Below are 23120 nucleotides of genomic sequence, written 5' to 3' on the forward strand. Positions count from 1 at the left end.
TGGCAGCCTGGAAATTCAGAGTGGAGCCCAAATTCGGCAGGGGAGCAGGCTGGAAACAGGCCGGGTGTCTCTGCTGCAGTCTCCAGGAGAATTCTTTCTTCTTCGGGCCACCTTGGCCTTGCTCGGAAGGTCTTCCACTGGTTGGATGAGACCCACCCACATTGTGGACGGTAATCACATTACTTAAAATCTACTGGTTTATATGTTAATCACATCTGAAAAATACCTTCACTGCAACGTCTAGATTGGTGTTTGACCAAATAACTGGGTACCATAGTTTTGTCAGGTTGACATAAAAAATCAAGCATCATGGCCTCCGGTAAAAATCCTGGGCACTGATTCTCTAATAAGCTTCCTTGGTTGGCCACGTTTTACATGTGTTGTCACAACTTACTGCTGGGGGAAGTGAGTGTGTCCTGTGTGACTCCCTGGGAGAGGACACAGCACCCTCAAGGAACACAATTTCCGTTGCACCTGGGTTTCCCCAGACTTTGCCCCATGTGCCTTTCTTTTTGCTAATCTTGCTTGGCATCCTGTTGTTCTAATAAATCACAGCTGTGAGTACAACTATGCTGAGTCCTTGAGTCCTCTTAGTGAATCATTGAACCTAGGGGTGGTTTTGGAATTCCTCACCCATCTGCAGAGGCTCTGGTCTGAGCCTGGACAGTCTTCTCAGTTCCAGCAATTGCTTCTTTCTACCTTATGTCCCATATGCCGGCCATATCGATCTGCCTAGTACCTGTAACTGTTATGCTCTCTCATGCCTTCATACTCTAGGATGCCTTTCTTTTCCTCTCTTGGCCAGGCTAACTTCTGTGCAACCATCAAGACTCAGCTTGTTTTGGTTATCCATTGCTGTGGAACAAACCATCCCAACAGATGGTGGCTTACGAAAGTAACAATTTATTATTTGTCAGGATTCTGTGGGTCAACTCAGGCCGTTCTTCTACTACCCATGGTGTTTGTTGAGGTGTTTGGAAGGAAGGTTCAAATGGCCCCGCCCACATAGCTGGCGGTTGGTGCTGACCACCAGCTGGAGCTTAGCTGAGACTGTTGGTCAGAAGTGCAATTCTCTTCCATATGGGCTTGTCCACCTGCTGGATTGAGTTTCCTTAAAGCATGGCAGCCAGGTTCCAAGAAGAATGTGTGAGTACTTATCCAGCTGCAACTTGCATTCTTGCTGATGTCCCATTGGCCTAATCTAGTCAGAGGCCAAACTCAGACTCATCATGGGAGGGGACCACACAAGAGATGAATACTAGGGGATGTGGTTCAATGAAGCCCACCAAAGTGCCAACATACCACTTAGTTCAAGCCTTCTGTGACCTCCTCAGGCCCCTCCCCTGGGCCTACACATTGTAGCACTCACCACACTAGACTGAAGCATTCAGTTTAGTTGTTATAATTATTGTATGGGTCACCATCATATTTATGGACTGGAGCTCCTTTGAGGGCAGGGGCTCTATCTGATTCCTCCCGTATCCCACTGGTGGCACTGGGTATGTTCGCAGAACAAATGATTGAATGAGAGCAGGTGGCTGTCACCATTCCTATCTGCTAGGTTCAAGCCGTGCCTCTACCTCATTCAGACACTGGGAGTTCAGCAGCTGTGAGATGCTGCATATGCTAAGTGCCTGAGCTCCTTAGAGGCTGGCAGGCATGCGGGAGGCAATCAACACATGTTAGTGCAATGAATCAAGTTCAGCCCCTTCATAGGCATAGCACTGAGATTTCCACACTATAAATGCACCAACTTCTTTCTTCAGCATATTCTGTGACCGAGCTGAATAGCAATCACACAACTCCACATTTCAAGGATGAAGCAGTTCCAACCGAGCTGTCTGAAAAAGAGATTCTCCCGTGCTCTCCTTTCTGATTGAAGACTCTCAAGAAGAACGGTTTCTTTTGTTGAGCCATGTTCCACCCACCTGTGTGGTTGGGGTGAAAACACAGGCCCAGGGATGGTGGGTAAAGCACATCCATCCCTGCCTCCTCCCGATTATGTTGTCTGCTCCCCAGATTCAGGTTCTGAGCAGTGGCTCCCCATACAGGCTCTGTCTCGTGCTATAAACTTCTTCATCGGAGCCACACTGGAGTGTGGAAATCCATTGTGAATTCAGCTCCACCCTATTGCAAAATTCTGACATCATAAGATAACACAAGAAGTGAATCATCTCTGTATAAATACTTTGATTAGATCATTTGCTTTCAAGACTGAAAACAGGGAAGAGAAAAAAACTTGGTGTTATTGCCCTCTGGATTGATATCAGGGGATAACATCCCCTGCCCCCCCAACTGAATGCTAACCCCCTCTCAGCTGTGAGAATGTTCTATGTAAGACCACATTTCCCTAGATTCCATACTTTGGAATATTTCATCTTTTGGATCTCAGTTTAAGCAATTCAAAGAAATAAAGGTTTGGATAATAAAATTAAATAAAAAACTTTGTTTTTGCTTTATATATTTTTTGACTTTAGAAAGGATTAATGAGGGCGCCTGGGTGGCTCACATGGTTAAGCGTCTGCCTTCGGCTCAGGTCATGATCCCAGGGTCCTGGGATCGAGTCCCACATCGGGCTCCCGGCTCAGCGGGGAGCCTGCTTCTCCCTCTGACCCTCTCCCCTCTCATGCTGTTTCTCTCTCGCTCGCTCTCTAAAAAATAAATAAAATCTTTTTTTTTTTTAAAAAGAAAGGATTAATGATATTATTTTTCTGTAGGTGAGCCCCTTTGATTCATCAAAAATGCTGAAAAATTAAAAATTTTCTCATAAGGTTCACAAACTGGTTCTGTTGGCCAAATCTAGTCTGCTCTGCTTGTCCTTTTCGGGCAATGCAGTGGTTTGCTTTCCAATTCTGGACTTTGCTAACTTAGATACGGCATGTTCTCCGGTTCCCCCCAGTTTCCACCACCGCCCAGTGTTACACACAGTTATGCGATCTGCAGGACCCCTGTGGACACCTGAGTTTCCAGCCTTGGAGTTCTACCTCTCATGGGGAAACTGAGACCCAGAAGGGAGGGTCTGTTCCTAGCTGGGCGGCTAGGAGCTAGGAGGCCTGGCGAGCGGGTCTCCAGCCTCCTGGTGTGAGGCTCCCCTCCCTTCGGCTTACTTCATCTTCACACCACTTTCCCGGAGCTTTTGCTAAAGTAACAAATGTATGTGCGATCTCAGCATTCGCCACAGGACTGGCAAGCATTTGCTGGGGTGGATTTGGTAACGCTGTTGATAACGGCATGTTCTTGTGACCTTTCTCCTTCCTTTCTGTTCTCAGGGCGAGGCCGACCTCATGTGGCTGCCGCCATCAGGCAAATCTCATGCATAGAAGGAGGAGCACTTTTTTTCTACTTCTGCCCATTGCTACTTCTCCTTTTTCATCAGATGGCTCTGATTGGAAGCTTTGTGCACAAAATAGCTACATAGTCAGTGCTCTAGATGGTGCCAATGGGCATCTCTTTCTTCTGGAAAAATCCTACTTGTTAGTCAAGGCTCTGCTCAGTGTGACCTCCTGTGTGAAGTCCTCTCCATCCTTCATTTACATATGAGTGATATTGCGACCCACCTTTGTGTGTGTGTGTGTGTCTTTACATGATGGTACTATGCCCTACTTATCTTCTGTGCCCTTACTTCCCCTCCTCCACCCCCCTCCTCAATCCGTGTTTGCTGAATTGAATTGAGATGACTGAGGTTTAATGAGAGTTCCAGAGAAAAACCGACAGCCCCCACTTTACTACCAAAATTGGAAAAGACTAGATTTTGATTCTCATCTTTGGAAAGGAAAATATGTCACCACGTAGAAAGGCCAAACAGCCTCTACTGCTCAGGAGAATACCTCCCGGTGTCGGGAGGAGAGCTGGACTTACTAGGGAGGGGTTGCCACTGTGGTGGGGGCAGATGAAAGGCGAGGGGGTGCCTGGCCTGGAGAGCAGCAGGGGAAAGGGGGGTAGGGAGGCTCCAGATTGTCCCAGCCCGTGTTCAGCTGAGTGTCTGGGCCCTCCGAAATGAAATCCAGCAGTGAGTTTGGCACAAATAAAAGGAAATTATACCCACAGGAAGATTAACGGGCTTCAGGGGGCTCATACAAAAGTGACTCCCTGAGACGATGTGTGAGGGAGTAGCCAGAGAGCCACGTGCACTTGTAGACAGTTTATTTTATTTTATTATTTCATTTTATTTTATTTGACACAGAGAGAGAGAGAGCACAAGCAGGGGGAGCAGCAGAGGGAGAGGAAGAAGCAAGTTCCCCACTAAGCGAGGAGCCCAATGTGGGGCTTGATCCCAGGACACTAGGATCATGACCTGAACAGAAGGCAAAGGTTTAACTGACTGAGCCACCCGGTGCCCCGACTGGTAGACATTTTAGAGCAGTGCCATCCAAGAGATGTGTAATGTGAACCATGTGTGTGATTTTTTTTTTTTAAGATTTTATTTATTTATCTGACAAAGAGACAGAGAGAGCACAGCAGGGGGAGCAGCAGGCATAGGGAGAGGGAGAAGCAGACTCCCCGTTGTGCAGGGAGACTGATGCGGGGCTCGATCCCAGGACCCTGAGATCATGACCTGAGCCGAAGGCAGATGCTTAACCGACTGAGCCACCCAGGTGCCCCTACGTGTGTGATTTAAAATTTTCTAGTTGTCACATTAAAAACCATAAGGAGGTAAATTAATTTGAATTATATATCCAAGTATACCCAACATATTAAATCTAATAAATTTAAAAATATGTTCACTATATCTAAAATACTATCATTTCAATATGTAATTAATATAAAATATATTTATGGACCATTTTATGTGTTTTTTAAATGTTTACATCTTAATTCGGGTGCTAAATTTTCATTGAAAATAATCTGTATTTGTTTTGTTCTTTTCTTTTTTAAAGATTTTATTTATTTATTTGTCAGAGAGAGAGCGCGCACAAGCAGGGGGAGCAGCAGGCAAAGGGAAAAGCAGGCTTCCCGCTGAGCAGGGAGCCCATGCGGGACTCAATCCCAGTACCCTGGGATCATGACCTGAGCTGAAGGCAGACGCTTAACTGACTGAGTCACCCAGGCATCCCTCAATCTGTAGTTGGACTCCATAAAATTTCCAGTAGGAGAAAGTAGATTCACACACCTAAGTTGTTTCAAACATATGTAAAAGTTTCCCATAACTGAATTAAATATCCGTTTTTATTTTTTTACTTTTTTGTGGTCCATATCAGTATTCATTCAGTTCTTTCTTTTAGCATTATTATTGAAATATAACTGACATAAAACGTTGGGTAAGTTCTAGGTGGACAAGTTTAAAGTGTTGATATGATACACTTACATATTGCAAAATGATTACCACCACAGCCACCGTGTTAGCTAAGCCCTTGACGACATCATGTAATTACCATCTCTTTTTTTGTGGCGAGAACATTTATGATCTACTCTCTGAGCAACTTTCAAGTATTAATACGGTATTATTAACTACAGTCACCATGCTGCGCAGCAGATCCCTAGAACTTATTCATCTTGTAACTGGAAGTTCGTACTTTTTGGTCAACATCTCCCCATTTCCTCCCCCCTGAATATCAGTTTTTCTATTTCAGCTTCAATGAATTAAAATCAGATAACATTAAAAACTTAGCTCTTCAGTGGCACGAGCAGCATTTCAAGTGCTCAACAGCCACATGCAGCTGATGGCTACTGGAATGGGACACAGCAAAATTTTAGAGTGATTAGGATCTGCCCCACTGCCCACTGCCTATTCCCCTTGACCTGGCCCTGGGCTGGACAGACAGGTGTCTGTCTGATCTGAGTTCAACGCCCACATTCTGAAGTTTAACAGTTTAGCTATGGTGGTTCTCCAGTGAGCCCAGCCTTCCCTGTCTTAGGCCTGGGTCCCATTGCACCACAAACCTAGGGCAGGAGACGGATGTTTTACCTGCTGTGGCTCATAGCTGGAGACCTCAGAAAGTAGCCTGAAGGCTCACTATGTAACTCATGGCCGAATGGGCCCAAACCTCCTCGGTTTTCCCACATTGCAATTGCATGGGTGGTTTTAGAAGAGACTTTCCCGTTTCAGAGCTCATTGCAGAGATGGAAGGTTGACAGTAGTCCTAGAGACTTCAAGCTACTCCTTAAAGTGGAAAAAAAAATGTAAAAATCAAATACTGTCAGGAATGTCTATGGCATTTCTGATTCCCAGTAAATGCCTATTGGTAAATAAATCATTATTACTTCTAATATCCAATAATTACTTTCTGAACTGGAGAAAAAAGAAGATGATTTTTGTAGTTAAAGTTGTTTTACATTTCTATATATTATATTTAGGGCAAAAGAAAGTCCATTGTTACGTAAATTAGTGAGATGCCATAGCTTTTTATCTCTTTCTTCAAATTTCATTTAGAAGTTACTAAGTGTAACTTCTAATGTAATGGGCCCCTGGGTGGCTCATTCATTAAGTGTTGGACTCTTGAACTCAGCTCAGATCCTGATCTCAGGGTCATGAGTTCATGCCCTGGTTTGGGCTCCACGGTGTGGAGCCTACTTGAAAAGAGAAAAAAGAAGTTACTATTTAGGAAAGAATTAATTTCTTAAGTGTATATGAAAATAGTTGTACGTGTGTAGAAATATCTATGTGAATAGATGTATAAATATATATGTGAAGAATTTCTAAAGAATATACTTGTAAAACTCTAGGGTTTGAAATCCTGTGAAAAAAATCTTAAAATAAAAATAGTCATAAAATGCATGCTTTTTAACTAATAAGAATTTTTATAATCATATATACATTATATATACACACATATACTATATATACCCTATTAAGATTACCACAAGGTGGCACTAAAATCTAATGAACATTCCAGTCTCTGGTCTTGTCTGAGAGCAATTGGGGGGTGATTTACAGGATCTGTAGGAAACACTGGACAAAACAAAACAAAACAAAACAATACTCCAAATAAATGAAACTGAAGATTGGAGATAGATTAACATCTCTCTTTTGTCTGAGGGATCATTTCCCTCTCTCACTGGTGTAGGCGTCTGTCACACAGTGAGTCTATATGTTAACAAAGCTATTTTGTAACATGATTTCTTCTCATGGACCAATCCCTGCCCTTGCCCCTCAATGGGAGTACCCTGTGCAGGGAGAGGGGGCGCAGGGAGGAGCCTGTCTGGCACATCACCTAGTTTGGAAAAGTTTATCTTGTGAGCAGTGCAGTCTTCGAAGTAGTCCGTTTCCACAGAGTTTGTCAACGTATCCCGGACATAAAAATGAACAGCATGAAGAGAACTTGCTGCAGAACACGGATTTTTCTCTTTGTTTACTTTGGCATATTTACCAACCGAGTATTTTTAGAAATTATTGCGATATTGAAGTTCAGGCTTGGAACACTCATATCTTATGTCTGAGAGCCAGGAAATGAGTGAACTGAATCCCTCTTCCTGATTCTTTGTATTTCAGTTTTTCAAAAAATACATGGTACAAAGTTTTGTTTGATATTTTTTCTTAATATTTGAAGCTTAAGGACACAGCCAAGATTCTCAAGCTATATTAAGATAAAGGAAAGCCGTGTTTTTAACAATACAGCTATAAAAGGTTTTGACTAAAACAAGAAAAATTTAGATAAAATTTTTCTAATAGGCTAACAAAAAAAAAAAAAAAAAAGAAGAAGAAGAAGAAAAGAAAAGAGAAAAAAAGAAAAAAGAAAAGTTTCCAGGTGGGAACCCTAAACCAATGATCAAAAAAACCCTTCTTTTCTCTCATGGGATCCCACTGTGGAAAAATTATTTACTTGTTCCTTAGATCTGAAAAACAAAAACAGTGGAGCTTATCCAGTGTGAGGGGAGCCCGTTTGGGTGTTTCAGTATGTTCCCTATAGGACAGGGTTTAGGGATTAGGGCACTACTGTCTTATTTGACTTGTTATATCTGTGATGTTCACGTAGAGACCCAAACCTAAACATACGAATCATATGTGAAAAGACCACAGCTTAGTTACAGCTGGATGCTTGGTTGGATGGCTGTCAACACAGAGCCTGGAATCTGAGGTGGAAGACCCCAGAAAGTTCTGAGTTCCTGAGCATTTAGGCGAAAACAGTCATTTACCGGTTCTTTCATAGGGTCAGGCATTGTGCTTCACAATGTTGAGGTAAGACAGAATCCTGGCTCTCCACCAGCTTCCAGTCTTAGAAAGGGAGGCAGAAATATGAGGCCATAACCTCATCATGATGTGTGAGTCTCTCCTTTGCTAAAGAACCAGTAGGCACCCCGCTGCCTCTATGATGGATATGGCCCAAACTGGGTAGTTGGTACTTTAGCCCTCCATGATTGGCCTCAACCTGAGTTTCAACTCTCTCTCTCTCCATCAAGAGTCACCAGCAGCATGCCAGTCACCCTAAGCTAGTCCCTGTTTTTAGAGTTTGTCTTATTCTTTCCCACCTCTCTGTTTTTTCAAACTCTTCCTTCTTAGAGCCAAGCCCTCCCTCTGTCCCCCGCTTCCCTCTTTTGTCCTGTGAAATCCTTTGCCTGAGGTCCTTCTAGATCCCACTCTGGGATAGATGAATCAAGTCCTGGTGTGTAGGAAAAGATCTAGCACCCCACCAGACACTAATTTGCTGTGTCCTCGCTTGCAAGCTCCCTGTCCGCCCCTCTCTGTCCCCTGCCTCAGGCCTCATCCTCTTCTTGCCCAATGGGGTGGGAGGTTGTTGGATTTTATTGTACTATTTACTTCAGACAGTTAGCAGCCTGACTACCAGGATCCGAATTAATCATGCCAACCAGGGCCAAAGCTGCGTTTTTCTGCCTTGTAACTCCCGCCAAGTGGACATAAAGTCCTGCAACCAGCCCCAACCTTCCTTTTTCACGGTCCCTCCTTCCCCTAATCTTCACCTAGAGATGGGGGGTGGGGGGTGGGGATGGTGGCTGGTGTGGAGGGTGGGGAGGAGGAGGGGTGGCGATAGGACTTGGAAGAGCTGGAGGCTAGGCCCAGGCCCACCCAGCTCACAGTCAGCTCTTGGCCTCACGGGTCCAAACCTAGTGCTGTCCCACGAAGAGTCCCCGGGTGGGGGAGTTGGGAGTGGCGGACTAGACGACAGAACGGGCCTCTTCTGAAAGGAAAGAAAAATACCTTCCTTGGAAACAAACGTGTGTGTGTTTATTTAAAAACAAAACCGCTTAAAGGAGCCGCTCCCTCCCCCACAGGTCCGGCCACCGCTGGGAGTTTGCACGGAAGCGGGACAATTTTGAGTGGGAGGGAGTCGCCAACGCCCCACAAAGTGCTGCCTTCTCTCGGAACGGCTCGCCCGGGCCCCGCAGGCTCCAGGCCCCCAGCTCCGGGCCTTGGCCCGGCGCGCAGAAGACGCGGCCAAAGCGGGGGGGGGGGGTAACACTGGGGCGGCCAGGGCCCCGCAGCGCCAGCGGAGGCGCAGACTCCCCAGCCGCCCGCCTCTCCCAGCCCCGCGGCCTGGGCCGTCAATCACGCTCGGCCGGCCCCGCCCCTGGGCTGCAGCGGGTGGCCAATGAGAGCCAAGCTCCGCAGCGATGAGCTCAGTCGGCTCGCTTCCCATTGGGCGGCTATATTAAGAAAGTGGCCGAACTCTTTAAATAGCGGGCGCTAGGGCCGCAGCCCGCATCTGCCACCGCAGTCTGTATGTAGTCGAGGGCTCTCCTGTACCCTGGGCGAGATCTATAGAAACCGGGGAGGGGACTAGGCCGGCTCTGCTGTTGCAGCCACCGTTTGCGCACAAAGGCGCGGACCCCGGGCTCGGGGCGAGAAGAGCGGCCACCGCCCGGGAGCAGCGCGGAGACGCCCGGCGCGCCCTATGCCCCCGCGCCCCCGCCGCGGCAGCCGGAGCGCACCGAGAGAACGCGCCACCGCGGGGCCCGGGTGCAGCTAGCGACCCTCGCCCCCGAGCGCGCAGCCCGAGGTGAGCAGTGAGCGGCGAGCGGGACGGCAGCGAGGCGTTCGCGGGCCCCCTCCTGCTGCCCGGGCCCGGCCCGCTCATGGCGGCCATCCGCAAGAAGCTGGTGGTGGTGGGCGACGGCGCGTGCGGCAAGACGTGCCTGCTGATCGTGTTCAGTAAGGACGAGTTCCCCGAGGTGTACGTGCCCACCGTCTTCGAGAACTATGTGGCCGACATCGAGGTGGACGGCAAGCAGGTGGAGCTGGCGCTGTGGGACACGGCGGGCCAGGAGGACTACGACCGCCTGCGGCCGCTCTCCTACCCAGACACCGACGTGATCCTCATGTGCTTCTCAGTGGACAGCCCCGATTCGCTGGAGAACATCCCCGAGAAGTGGGTGCCCGAGGTGAAGCACTTCTGCCCCAACGTGCCCATCATCCTGGTGGCCAACAAGAAAGACCTGCGCAGCGACGAGCACGTCCGCACGGAGCTGGCCCGCATGAAGCAGGAACCCGTGCGCACGGATGACGGCCGCGCCATGGCCGTGCGCATCCAAGCCTACGACTACCTCGAGTGCTCGGCCAAGACCAAGGAGGGCGTGCGCGAGGTCTTCGAGACGGCCACGCGCGCCGCGCTGCAGAAGCGCTACGGCTCCCAGAACGGCTGCATCAACTGCTGCAAGGTGCTATGAGGGCCGCGCCCGCCCTGCCTGCCCCTGCCGGCGCGGCTCCCCCTCCCGGGCCCGACCCCCCACCCCGCACCTCGAGCCCGAAGAAGGGGAGACCCGCGCCCCCCAAGGACCCCACCGGCCCGGCACCTGTGACCCGGCGGCTCTGGCTCTGGCTCTGGCGCCGGGAATCGGCGTGGGAGGCACGGGGCGCCCCCTTTCCAGTGTCTGTGTGCGTCCGGCTGTGTTGGAGAGGCCCGGGCGCCTCCTGAGTGCCAAGGGTCCCTCGAGCACCCTTTTCTGAGGAGCCAAGCCTCTTCAGAGTGTGTGGCTGTGTGTTTGTTCCATTCCCCCGCCCCACTTTCACCCGCCCCCGCCTCCGGTCCCCGGAGGAGAGCTTGGCGCCGGGGTGCAGCCGCGCCCCATCAGATGTTCGCCCAGAACGCAGCGAGCGCCTGCTATCCCTTGTCTGTACCATAGACCGCGGGAACTGCGGGAGGGGAGGGCTGGGGAGGATGGGGTGTTATATAAATATAGATATAATTTTATTTTCGGAGGTGGGATGGTGTATTTAATGGTGGTGGTGGGTGGAGTGACAGGGCGCCGGAAGAGCCCCGGCCCAGCCTGGGTCGGGCGCCCATCCAAGCATGAACAGGACTTGGCCAGCTTGCCAACCCCTGGGGAAGACATTTGCAACTGCCGTGGGGCTGAGAGGACACAGCTTCCAGACTCTGTCGGATCCTGCGGGCCAGCCCCAGGCGAACCCCTCACCGGGCCCCGGGCAGGAGGACGGAGAGAGTGCTTTGGGTCGTTTTTTGCCATAAGCGAACTTTGTGCCTGTCATACAAGTGGAAATTGTTCGGTCCAAGAAACTGATGTTATTTGATTTATTTAAAAGCTAAAACTTGTTTTTTTTTTTTGAAAGAATTCTTTGCACAATTGTTTTATTGTCTGACACTTAATGCTCTGGTCATTTGCATAAGACAGCATTCTGACCACCCTTGTACGCTGTAACCTCATCTACTTCTGATGTTTTTTTTTTTTAAAAAGATGATGATGACTTTTAAAAAACAAGAAAAAGAAACCACTAATTTTTGTTTTGTTTTCTTGAAAATGGCAACACTGTTTTGCGAGTTTATTTGTGCAGGTATGCGCACTATTTTGATAAAGGGCAGTAACCAGTATTGGGACCTATTTAACTCCCCCCTCCTTTTTTTTTTTTTTTTTTCTTCACAAGGCAGTCTCGAAAGCTATGTGAAATTTTCTCTGCATCTCTGTACAGAGAATGAACCTGCCCCCAGTCTCTCCTTTCTCACCCTCCCTTCCCCACCCAGTGGTACTTCTACTAAATTGTTGTCTTGTTTTTTTATTTTTTAAATAAACTGACAAATGACAAAGTGGTGAGCTTATGATGTTTACATAAAAGTTCTATAAGCTGTGTATACAGTTTTTTATGTAAAATATTAAAAGACTATGATGACATTTATAAAATGGCTCCTGTGATTTAATAGGGTGTAAAAATTTATCCTCTTGAATTTGGGGCACAGGGAGACTTCTGCTAGGCAAGATGCTTTGTTGCCACCGCTCCATTTCCCTGATAGTGTTTGTGGTAGATGAGGCTGAAATCCCTGGGGGGATGTGTGGGGTTTGGGTCGCCATGGGAGACCAGTTACTCCTATCCCCATCCCAGAGGAAGAGGATTCGGATACCCAGGCACCCAGTTCCCAAACCTTGGACCTGATGTGTATTGTCTGTATGTCTTTAAAACACTGTGTCTAAGACTGTGGGGCCTTTGCTTCCTACCCCTTGAAACTTGAAAAGTTGCCATCTGTGCATTTTAAATTTAGGTAACTTTTTTTTTTTTTTTTGGTTAATCACAGGTGTGGGGCCGAGCTCTCTGTCCAGGAGGCTGGTTACGGATTCCCTTCACATCCTCAAAGGGTTCCACAGCACCCTGTAAGATTGTAGATTGTTAACTTTTGTGGCCAGAGCTCTGGGGGTAGAAGCGGGGGAGAGCCTAAATCCTGACCCGATCCTTCGATCATTGAACTTTCATCTGGGTGTGTGTCTATTAGGAAGCTAGAATGCAGTATTCTAAGTTCAGAGACTGGCCACGTAATGGACAGAACACTGGATGTTTGGGGTGGCTGTTATTTAAAGTTGGGACAGCCACATTTTGCGATTTAATCAGGATGAGCTCCAATTTCAGACACTCAGTCAGCTGCAGGGGGTCTCAGAACCGGTGGGGACAGGGGGCAGGGCAGAGTTTTACTTGGAGACCACATTAAAATCCTGTTCCAGGCGTTGGGACTCAAACCTGCCTGCTCTCTGCAGCTGCTAGGGAAAGTGGCTAATAGTGCCCCCCCTCTCCCAACGACCTGAGATGTGTGGGTTTTGTTTTTGGAATCAGCACTTTCTGGCTTTCTGGCACTCAGGCGCAGAGAGCAGAGACGGAGAAGTTTCCTTTTGAAGTCATTCCCTTCAAAGCTTGAGGCTTCAATTCCCTGTCTTTCCCCAGACTCCCAAGGGCTTTTGTTGTGTGAGGCAAACCTGGTTGCTGGTGACTTTTCCCCCACTTCAGCCTGACCAGAGCAGGGCCTCCCGCGCCTCCAGGCCCATCAGCCCACAGAGGGGAATCGTCTGGGCTTCTCTCAAGTGCAGAGTGGGAGAGGGTCCACCCAAACTGGCTTCTTCTCTGAGCCACTGCTTCCCCCTCTTCCTTGGCCCCTCGGCCCCACTCAACCTCCATCCCCAGAGCCTACTTTTTCTTCTCCCTTTTAAAGACAAAACTTCCCATAGAAAAACAAAATGTTGATTTGCAGGTTTTACAGCAAGCAAATCCTTCTGTACCAGGGAGTGCAGGACTCTGTGGAGAAGAGCTCAGGCTTGGGCTCACTGCCCAGGACTCAGCTTTGTAACCAGCCAAGAGCCTGGAGACCCAGCCCTTTGAAAGGGCCTTTTCTGGGTTTCCTGCCTGCTCAGAATCTGCCTGGTACCTAGAGCTGTCTGCGTTCTTTGTTTTTTGTTTTTTGTTTAATATTTTGGGGAGACAACCACCCAGATGACGCATGGCGGCCTGAGTTATGCTTGTTTTAAAATGCATGGCATTTAATAATCCTGCTGGAACACACTCTTCTTGCTGCATTGGGATCCAACTGGAAAATATAAAGACGAATTGCTGTAGGCTGGAAAATCAATTAGGAAAAAGAGGTAAAACATCTGGTGTTACTCTTAGGATATGAAAATTCATTTTGCACATTTAAAATAAATGTGCTGAGTTCATCTAATTGCCTGTTGAGCTGTTTCATAGAGAATAGTGGGGTGTTTCATTGATCCTGGGCATTTCATAGCAAGGGGCATTGGCTCGGGTTCTCATTTAATCTTAATTTTAAATCAATCTGGATTGTATTTCTAAGTTCTTTTTCCCATGCGTGAACTTCTTTTTCAGTGTACTTAGAATAGCAGTTTTCAAACTTAAGCATGCATCAGAGTGATATGGAGGGCTGGTTAAAACACAGATGGCTGGGCCTAGCCCCCAGAGTTTCTGATCCAGGCGGTCTGAGGTGGGGTCCAAAAACTTGAATTTCTAGCAAGGTCTTCAGTGATGCTGATGCTGCTGGCCTAGGGGCCACACTTTGAGAACCACTGGATCAGAATAAGGGAGAGTCCTTGTCCATGCACAGAGGAGGGAAGTCATAGTAGCTGGAATTCCTCAGACTGAGGGGGGGTCTCTCCCTGCAGTCCCCACTTCCTTACCCCAGGGGGTACAGCACTTCTACGAGAGCCTCCCTTCTACGATGAACTGCATGTAACCCCTATCTTCTCTACATTCTTGTGCAAAGGGGGGTTTCCCACCCTTCTAGAGATTTATTTCTGCCACTCCTGAATTCAGAATGCAACAGCTCTGGGTAATTCACTCAACATTGGCACCTACTTTGTCAGCGCTGCTAAGATGAGAGATACAAAAGCAAATAGGGCAAGGTCCTTGGCCTGGTGGGCCGGGCAATTCCGGGAATGCATTCACTAGTACTTTGAATACAGCATGCTCAAATGGAGGCATTAATCCCAGGGCACCAACAGGAGCCTGGGAAGTTGGGGAGGGCTTCATGGAGGAGGGGGCATTTGAACTGAGTCTTAAAACAGGGCCCAGTGATGTGTAGGTAGGAGATATAGCTTCTTTGTATTACTGTGGGGCTGGGCCTCTGGGAATAAAGCTCTCTTGGGTGAGAGCTACCTTCTACTTTTAGGACCTCTGGCATATATTTCTTCAGTGAAGAAAAATGATGTTACCCAGCCAAGACAAACACAGCTACTCCCCTGCCCTCCCTGTCCACACATAGGCCAGGAGAGAAGTTTGGTGATGATGGTTTCATTGTTTTCTCTATGCCTTCCAGGGCTCTGGGTGGATACAAGGGCGAGCTTTGTGGTAACTGGGCTCCTGGGAAACATATAGCCTGGGCTCGAGGAGGCTGGAATACCACAAAGGGACCTTGTACTCCAGCCTGTTGGGGGACAGTCTCTTACCACTTTACTTGGTCCATCTTCTGGCTGGAGGGAGAACCTGGGCACCCCGGCTGCTCCCCACGCCCCCAACTCTCAGCAGCCCCTTTTCTGGCCTGAGCGGTACGAGTCTGGAGGACCCAGTTCATTCCTTCCTGCCCATTCTTTTACTCATCAGTATTTCCTGTTGACAAAAAGACTCTGTCTGTGCTTAGCATTATGCCAGGAACTTGGGACCCAGTAGACAAATAGACAGGCATCTTCCATCCCCTCCTAGAGCTTTCCATCTAGCAGGATGTCCAAACAAGTAATAATAATGATGATGATGAGAGCTAATATTTATTGGCTCTGCATCAGGTCCTATTCTAAGCCCTTCGTCGGCATCATTTTAGTTATCTATTGTTGCATAACAGATTATCTCAAAACTTAGTGGCTCAGAACATTTATTATCTCAGTTTTTGTGAGTCAGGAATCCAGACACAGCTTAGCTGGGTGCCCTGGCTCAGGGTCTCTCCTAAAACTGTAACCAAGGTGTTGGCTGGGGCTGGGTTTATCTCAAGGCTCCCCTGGGGAAGGATCTGTTCTCCGGCCCACTCACTTGGTTGCTGGCAGGATTCAGTTCTCATTGGCTGAGGCCACATTTAGCTCCTTGCCATGTAGGCCTCTCCATAGGGCAATCACAACATGGGAGCTTGCTTTATCAGAGCAAGTGAGAGAGAAGAGCCAGAGGGAGGGAGAGTGTGGGCAAGACAGGCATCCAAATCTTCTATAATCTAATATTGGAAGTGACATCCCATTACTTTAGCTGTATTCTGTTTATTAGAAGCAAGTAACTGGGTCCAATGCACAGTCAGTGGGAGGGCATTACCCAATGGCATGCACACCAGAAGGTGGGACCACTGGGAGGCATTCTATTTTTTTATTTTTTGGGGGGAGCCATTTTAGAAGCAGTATACCACAATCTCTATGACAACACTCAGGTAGATACTGTTATCCTCACTTCCTGGTGGGATAATTGAGCCTCAAAATGTTAGACAAACATTTTGCTTTGTTAGACAAACAGACCTTGCTTATGGTCTCAGAACTCATACAGATTTGAACCCAGGCTGTCTGGCTCCAGGACGACAACCTTACGTATATGGTGGGATACTGATTTGAGAAAAATCACCCTGACTGCAGTGTGGAGGATGTATTGGAGCAGGGAAAACCAGAGGCAAGAAGGTCAGTGAAGAAGACTTTTTCCTGGTCCAGGTAGAGATGAGAAGGTCTGAGCCAAGACACCAACATGGGCAGGAGAGGGCAGATTGGAAAGGCATCCAGGAGGTAGAAGATAGGGGAATATGAGTGGGGGGCACCATGCTGACCTCCAGGATTCTGGCTTGGGTGACATTGAGGATGCTGATGCCATTATTTAAGGCAAGAATAAGCATTTGGAGGCAGGGCACTGGAAGGCACTGAAAGGCCACATTGAATATGGTTTTATATGCACTGAGTATGGGGTACCTTTGGATGAACACCGTCTTTCTTGTTCTCATCTTCCTTCTCAGACCACAATCCGTGTGCTTTCTGTACAGTTAGACTAGTGTGTGCTGTTCAGGTCATGAGGAAAAGCTGCAATCTATATGGGTGAGAAAAGTCTCCCCTGAAGGGAGGAGACATTCATCAATTGGATCAACCTTCCTTGGAAGAAGCAAGTACGGGGAGATAGGTCTTAGAAAGTGGCATTTAGGCAACAGGGAAAGGGAGCGCCTTTGTCTCCCTGAGGAGCTGCTTTAGGTGATTTTAAGGTCTTGCTGGATGGTGATGCTCTGTGGGGAGGGGAGGAGACTTCTGCTTTAAGGGGGTGGCCAGGTTAGGCAGAGACCCCATGAGGGCCATCCAGGTCAGTGGGCTTCAGGAGAAACTGTATCCAACAGCCAGTTGTAAGTTACACCTGGTGGCTTAAAAATTCCCTTCTGTTCTTTTTTTTAAGTTTTTTTTGAGAGAGAGAGGGTGCATGAGTGGGGGGAGGGGCAGAGGGAGGGAGAGAATCTCAAGCAGACTCTGCGCTGAGGGTGGAGCCTGACACGGGGCTCGATCTCATAACTCTGAGATCATGACCTGAGCCAAAACCAAGAGTCGGATGCTCAACCAACTCAGCCACCCAAGCTCCTCAATTTCCCTTCTGTTCTTTTGGAATCTTCAATAAAGTCTCGCTAAATGTTCTAGCCTGGATTTAGCTCTGCCGTGAATAATGTCATCTATGTCTGGGTGGGTGGGAAAGAGAAGCAGCACTTCTGAGGGCTCCCATCATGGTGGCTTCATCTGGAATCAGAACAGGGATCCCCAGGATAAAAACATTCTGGGATAAGACTCATGGTCATGATGGTCAACTGTCCTTCTCTACATGAGACTCGTTTCCTCATTGCCAGCCACAAGTCAGGATGCCCATGTGGCACGGTCTGGCATATAGTTGGATGGGTTTATGGGTCAGCTGAGCAAAGAGAGAGCCGTCAGGGCACAGGCAGCAGTAGGAGTCTTGGAGAAGGGATAAGATGCCCTGGGAAGAGTATGTGAAGGGAGAGGAGAGTGGAAGCTAGATCATAAGCTCCATGATGTGCCTAGAGACCATGTCTGTCGTGTCCCCGCTATGTCCCTAATGCCTGGTATGGTGCTTGGCACATACTGGGACCTCAATAAACTGTAGGATAAATGAATGAACGAATTAATTAATTAAGGAAAAGACAGATATTTAGGGACGATCAACTTCCTTTTTTTAAAAAAAGATTTATTGGGCTCCTGGGTGGCTCAGTCATTAAGCGTCTGCCTTCGGCTCAGGTCATGATCCCAGGGTCCTGGGATCGAGCCCCACGTCTGGCTCCCTGCTCAGCGGGAAGCCTTTTCCTTCTCCATCTGCTTGTGTTCCCTCTTTCACTGTGTCTCTCTCTGTCAGATAAATAAATAAAATCTTAAAAAAAAAAAAAGATTTATTTATCTATTTTGGAGGGGGGAGAGGGGCAGAGAATCTCAAGCAGACTCCCTGCTGAGCATGGAGCCCAACGTGGGGCTCGATCATCACCCTGAGATCCTGACCTGAGCCGAGATCAAGAGTTGGGTGCTTACCTGACCGAACCACCTCAGTGTGTGCTATTCAGGTCATGCTCTCTAGGGAGCATCAACTTCTAAGAGACCCGAGGAAGTGACAGAGATTGAGAATGGCTGCTGTGGGGAACAAGGGGAAGGATTGTTAAAGAATGGCTGGGCTGCATGGAGGTTCCAGCAGTCGTCAGGTGCCAGGCAAGAAGGAAGCAGGGAAATTGCTCTGTTTTTTTTTTTTTTTTTTTTTTTTTTTTTATTTGAGACAGAGAGAACGAGAGAGCACATGAGAGGGGGGAGGGTCAGAGGGAGAAGCAGACTCCCTGCCGAGCAGGGAGCCCGATGCGGGACTCGATCCCGGGACTCCAGGATCATGACCTGAGCCGAAGGCAGTCGCTTAACCAACTGAGCCACCCAGGCGCCCCGGAAATTGCTCTGTTTTGACATGAGTTACGTGTGATGCAGCAGTGACGAGTAACCAACTATTTTTATCACAGGAGCTGAGTCCAGGGAGGTTAAGAAAGTGCTCCTGTAAGGTAGGGCTTTGGGCCCTGACATACCAACTGAGAGAAGGCCTTCTCTGGCCCCCACAGGGTGCTTAGCCCAACAAGCTCCCTGGGGAGGTACTCCCAGGGACCCTGGGATGAGCAGACAGGAGCACATTTCCAAGGCTGTAGGCCACCCTTCCCAGGATCACCTGGGTGGTTACATGTGCTCAACCGCAGGGACTCTGGGCTGAGCTTCGAGTGCTGGAGGAAGCTGGGTGGTTTCGGATTCTGGGTTGGGAGCTTGGCATGACTGGCCCATGTTTTCCATTTTAGAAATCATGACCTGAAGGTACAATTCTAAGGGTTATGGAACCAGGCCTTGGGGTTTTGTGAGTCTAAGACCTCTGTCCCCTGGCTGTCATTGAGAGCTCTTTTCCTTCTCTCTTGAATCCTGAAAAGGGAAGAAACAAATGTTACCAGAAGCAAGTGTCTCATCACTTTGTTAATGATTGATTTCATTTCATTCCAGAACTTGTTTGACCTTTGGATAAACAATTGAAACCTTCTGGAGGCACCTAAAAGGAATGCAGGAATGCATTTGCTATTTAATGGTAGAAAGATTATAAATGGGACTCTGACAGAATAAAAAGTATTATTTATATGAGTGCTAACAAAAAGTCACTTGTAAAATACACATTCTTCAGCAGTCGCCAAATAAGGGAAAGTGTGATATCTGGTCACATAACCGAGCTGACTGTAAATGGGAGGATCCATCTATCCATTCCCCCCTTCTCTAGGCTGAGCAATCTTGTGGCTACAAATTTCCTCTGAGGACGTCTAGAATTGTAGACCACATGGAGATCCAGACTCCATTGACAAGATAACACCAACATAAATTAGCCAGCCTGCTTTCTCGGAAGGTGTGTTTAGCTGTGCCAGGGGAGGATTGTTCAAAGTTTTTACTTCATGGGTAATGGTAGAACTCACAGACTGTAGAGTTGGTTCCCTGCCAAGTTGGAAAGAACAAATAAAGATGAACTGCAAGGAAGGCATAAACAACTCAAAGGGAAGAGGGGTGCTAATCAGGCTTAGAAAGCAATGAGTTTTCCAGCTGGCTGAGGTGGTCCAGCCTGCTTCTGGGACATGGTGACACACCAGTTAGCCAAGAAAATTCAGAAGGCTCAGCACCGTCATAAGATTGACTATGAGAGATTGAGAGAACGAGTGGGAGGAGGGGCTGAGGGATCAGCAGACTCCCTGTGGAGCAGGGAGCCGGACGCGGGACTCGATTCCAGGACCCTGGGATCATGACCTGAGCCCAAGGCAGACGTTTAACCAACTGAGCCACCCAGGTGTCCCCATCTATGCATTTTTGGGCCAATTACTTTTATTCTCTACCACCTCAAGTTTTCTACGTGTAGGATGGAAATAATTTTGAAGATTAAATAAGATCAACCCAAGTACTTGGCACAGAGCCCAGCTCATCCTAAGTCCTCAATAAATCTTGGTTCCGTTCCCTCTAGTGGGTTCATCTTAGCACCTTAAGCACCAAGTAGAAGTCGGATAAATGTCACTGCATAAATGAGTGTATAATAATAACTCTTTTGTTTGTCAAGGACTTTTTTCAGCTGTAAGCTCCTTGAAGTATCACATCATACTCATTCTTGCGACCCCAGCATCTCGTGTAGGGTCTGGTACATAGTAGGTGCTTGGCTAAGTTGCTGAATAATAGCTTGAGTTCAGAGGGTCCTTGATAAACTGGGGATTCTTGGGATTGCATAGGATGAATCAGCACTCAGGAAGGAAGTACCCACCACTGGGGGCCCAGAGGATGTGGTAGCAGGAACTGAGTCCCCGAGTGCTGAAGGAGGTGGGGCAAGCAGCAGGCTTTCTTCCTAGGAGCATGGTGTTCATGAGTTCTCAGCAGGGGCTGGACGGACACTATATCAGTCTGTTGACCCATCGACACAGGTTGAAGAGCAGGGTGGCTAGGGCACAGAGCCAGGGAGAGACTGCCCAGCCTCACCTTGCTGACACGGATGGCCACAAATGGAAGGGGAGTTGGTAACCTTTACAGGTGAAGCAAATGCCAGGAAAAACGCTGATAACTCCTATGTGATCAAGAAATGTACGCTGGAAAGATCCAGCCATTAGTACTATGTGTGTGTGCAAGACCCAGGAATTAGCTGCTGCATTTGTAACCTGAGAAAGCAAGTCCTTGCCTTTTATGAGCTCAGCGAAACCAACAGACCCCACCGTGGAAAGCAAAAACAAATGAGGAGACTTGATCATCTGACCACAGTGCCTCTGAGAGCAGGAGCCCAGAGCTCTGTTTCGGCAGGAATGTACCAAACGCACCGCAAGTGAGCTGTTAATCGCTTTAAGTCTGGGCAAACTGGTTCTCCTGGCACGAGGTGGGAGCCGAGCTTAATTAGACTGCAGGATTTGACTGGAGGAGAGGTCTTTGTTCGGGGTTGGCTCCAGTTTTTGTTGTTTTGTTTTGTTTTGTTTTTACTTTCTTGTTAAATAAGAACAAAAAATTGTATTATCGGGCAGAAGCACGGGGCAGGGGTGTGGTATGGAAATTCTCATTCGGAGGTAAACTCCCCACATACCAGATTTTTCAGAAAGCCGACCCCGAACTTGAGTTTCTGGTAATGCCTGACCTTGATGGGACCTGGGGCAGTATCCTGGGGAGGGTTGGCTGCTGAATGGAGACGTGGCCAGTTCGCTTTGGCAGGTTTTCTCCAAGCGAAATGGAAATAGATTCAGAATCGATTCAGCTGTGCCATATTCCAAGTTCTGAAGAGTCTGGGCCACACTTGGGGGTCTGAGGCCTGATGGCCTCCAGGCCTGGAGAGACTTGCTGTGGTGGTCAGTGGTGGGAGGCGAGGTCAGGCACGGTTCCCTTGGCTTACATTGTTTAGAAGCAGAAAGTCTTATGTCAGAGCTGGGGCTGGAAACAGGCATCTGGGATGGATCCCCGAGGGGGCTGTGGACGCATCCTCGTCAAACCACAGGAGGATTTGTCAGGTCCCTCCCTTGTGACTAGGCCAAGAGTTAAAATGTCATTTGAGTTCAAGGAGATCTGAATTTGCCTCCTGGCCAGAGTGGCACAGCTATCAGATCCTGGTGGTTCAGGAATCTGAGAGCTAGAGGCTCAACTGGTCAGGGCCACCAGGAATGGGGTTCAGGGAAAAATTTTTTGGGCTCCCTCTCAAAGACAGACAGGCTAAGATCTATGGATGGGACTTGATCCAGCTCCCATTGGGGCCCCTGGGCCTGGTAGTTAGTATGGTTCCCTGTATCACTGGCAGCCCTGTGACCTGCCCCTCCCTGTGTGTGGTTGGTGGAGGGTGCTAGAGCTCATGAACAGGGTGAGGAGGCAGTTTTGGGGTGAGCACAGGAGGATGGGCTCCGGGCTCAGAGACAAGGGCATTTGAGAGCTCTTCCTCAAGGAATAGCCAGAGCTTCCTCTTTTAAGGAGACCTCCTGCCTCTTCTTATACACAGTCATTGTGCCTTTAAGAGCTAAAGCCCATCTTGATCCAGCTCATCCTCCTAAGCCTGTGCTGCTCGGGGTGCAGATCTGGTGGGAGGAGGAAGGTGTGAAGCATACTCTCTTTCACTTCCTAAAGTGAAGCTCCCGTGCCTTCCCGTCTCCCCCTTGTCCTTCACCTTACCCTGGCTCCACCAACCTTTCACAGCAAAGCTGGCTGGAAAGCATCAGGACCACACTTGGGAAATCACCCAAAGGCTGCCCAATCCATTCCACACACGTGGGTTGTGCACCTGCATGAGAAGGTGCTGGGTAGGGGGGACAGGAGAGCACCCAGCTAAACTACCCATCCCCAGGACCTCTCCGTGGTGATGCTCCTTTCCACATCTGGGTATTTCACTGAACGGGCTAGGGGGCAGGGCTGCCACAATTAGAATCCTCTAGTATTTGTTTCTGGAGAATAAACATGGAATTCAAAAGGCAATAGTCTCTCCATTTCTCATGAGTAGTGGCTGCTTCTCTGGGCCTTTGGGGCCTAGCTGGGTGTTGTACCGCAGGCCTCGGAGTAAAAATCACTTCCTATGGGGAGCCTCCTCTCGACCTTTCGAGACTGGGTGGGAGAGCCCTTGTGTGTGTCCGCCAGCACCTCGCCTTATCCTTATCTCAGCACTTACCCACTGTATTCCAGAAACCACGCACCAGCCTGTGAGTTCCTGGGCGCTGAGGTGGTGCCAGCATGCTGGCTGGGACACGGAAGGTGTTCAGTGTGCTTCTGGGGAGCGAATCAGTTACCGGTCAAGTCTGCGTGGTGCCTCGAGGACAGAACCAGCAGAAGTTCAAGAGGCAGATTTGGGCTCAAAAGAAGAAAGAATATCATAGCAGTCAGAATAGTCTAAAAGGTCATGAGGCAAAGGTCATGAGCCCCCTGCCATCGAACATGTTCATGCCACAGCTGGATGACTCTGGTCCAAAACGTTGTGGGGGATTTCAAGTACCAGATGGGTGGAGCTCTCAAGAAGCAAG

At 48.5% G+C, this 23120-nt stretch overlaps 1 protein-coding gene across 1 annotated transcript; it reads left to right on the forward strand.

Annotated features, from left to right (window-relative positions):
• The first annotated feature begins 9580 nt into the window (after positions 1-9580).
• RHOB (ras homolog family member B) lies at positions 9581-12027 on the forward strand. Its single transcript, XM_045884162.3, has one exon. The coding sequence runs from the start codon at positions 9970-9972 to the stop codon at positions 10558-10560; it is 591 nt and encodes a 196-aa protein (XP_045740118.1). The 5' UTR covers positions 9581-9969; the 3' UTR covers positions 10561-12027.
• Positions 12028-23120: the final 11093 nt, after the last annotated feature.

This window comes from Mirounga angustirostris, unplaced genomic scaffold (genome assembly GCF_029215605.1).
Source record: "Mirounga angustirostris isolate CCGP_5_RB_7025 unplaced genomic scaffold, mMirAng1.0.hap1 SCAF_10, whole genome shotgun sequence".
NCBI lineage: Eukaryota > Metazoa > Chordata > Mammalia > Carnivora > Phocidae > Mirounga > Mirounga angustirostris.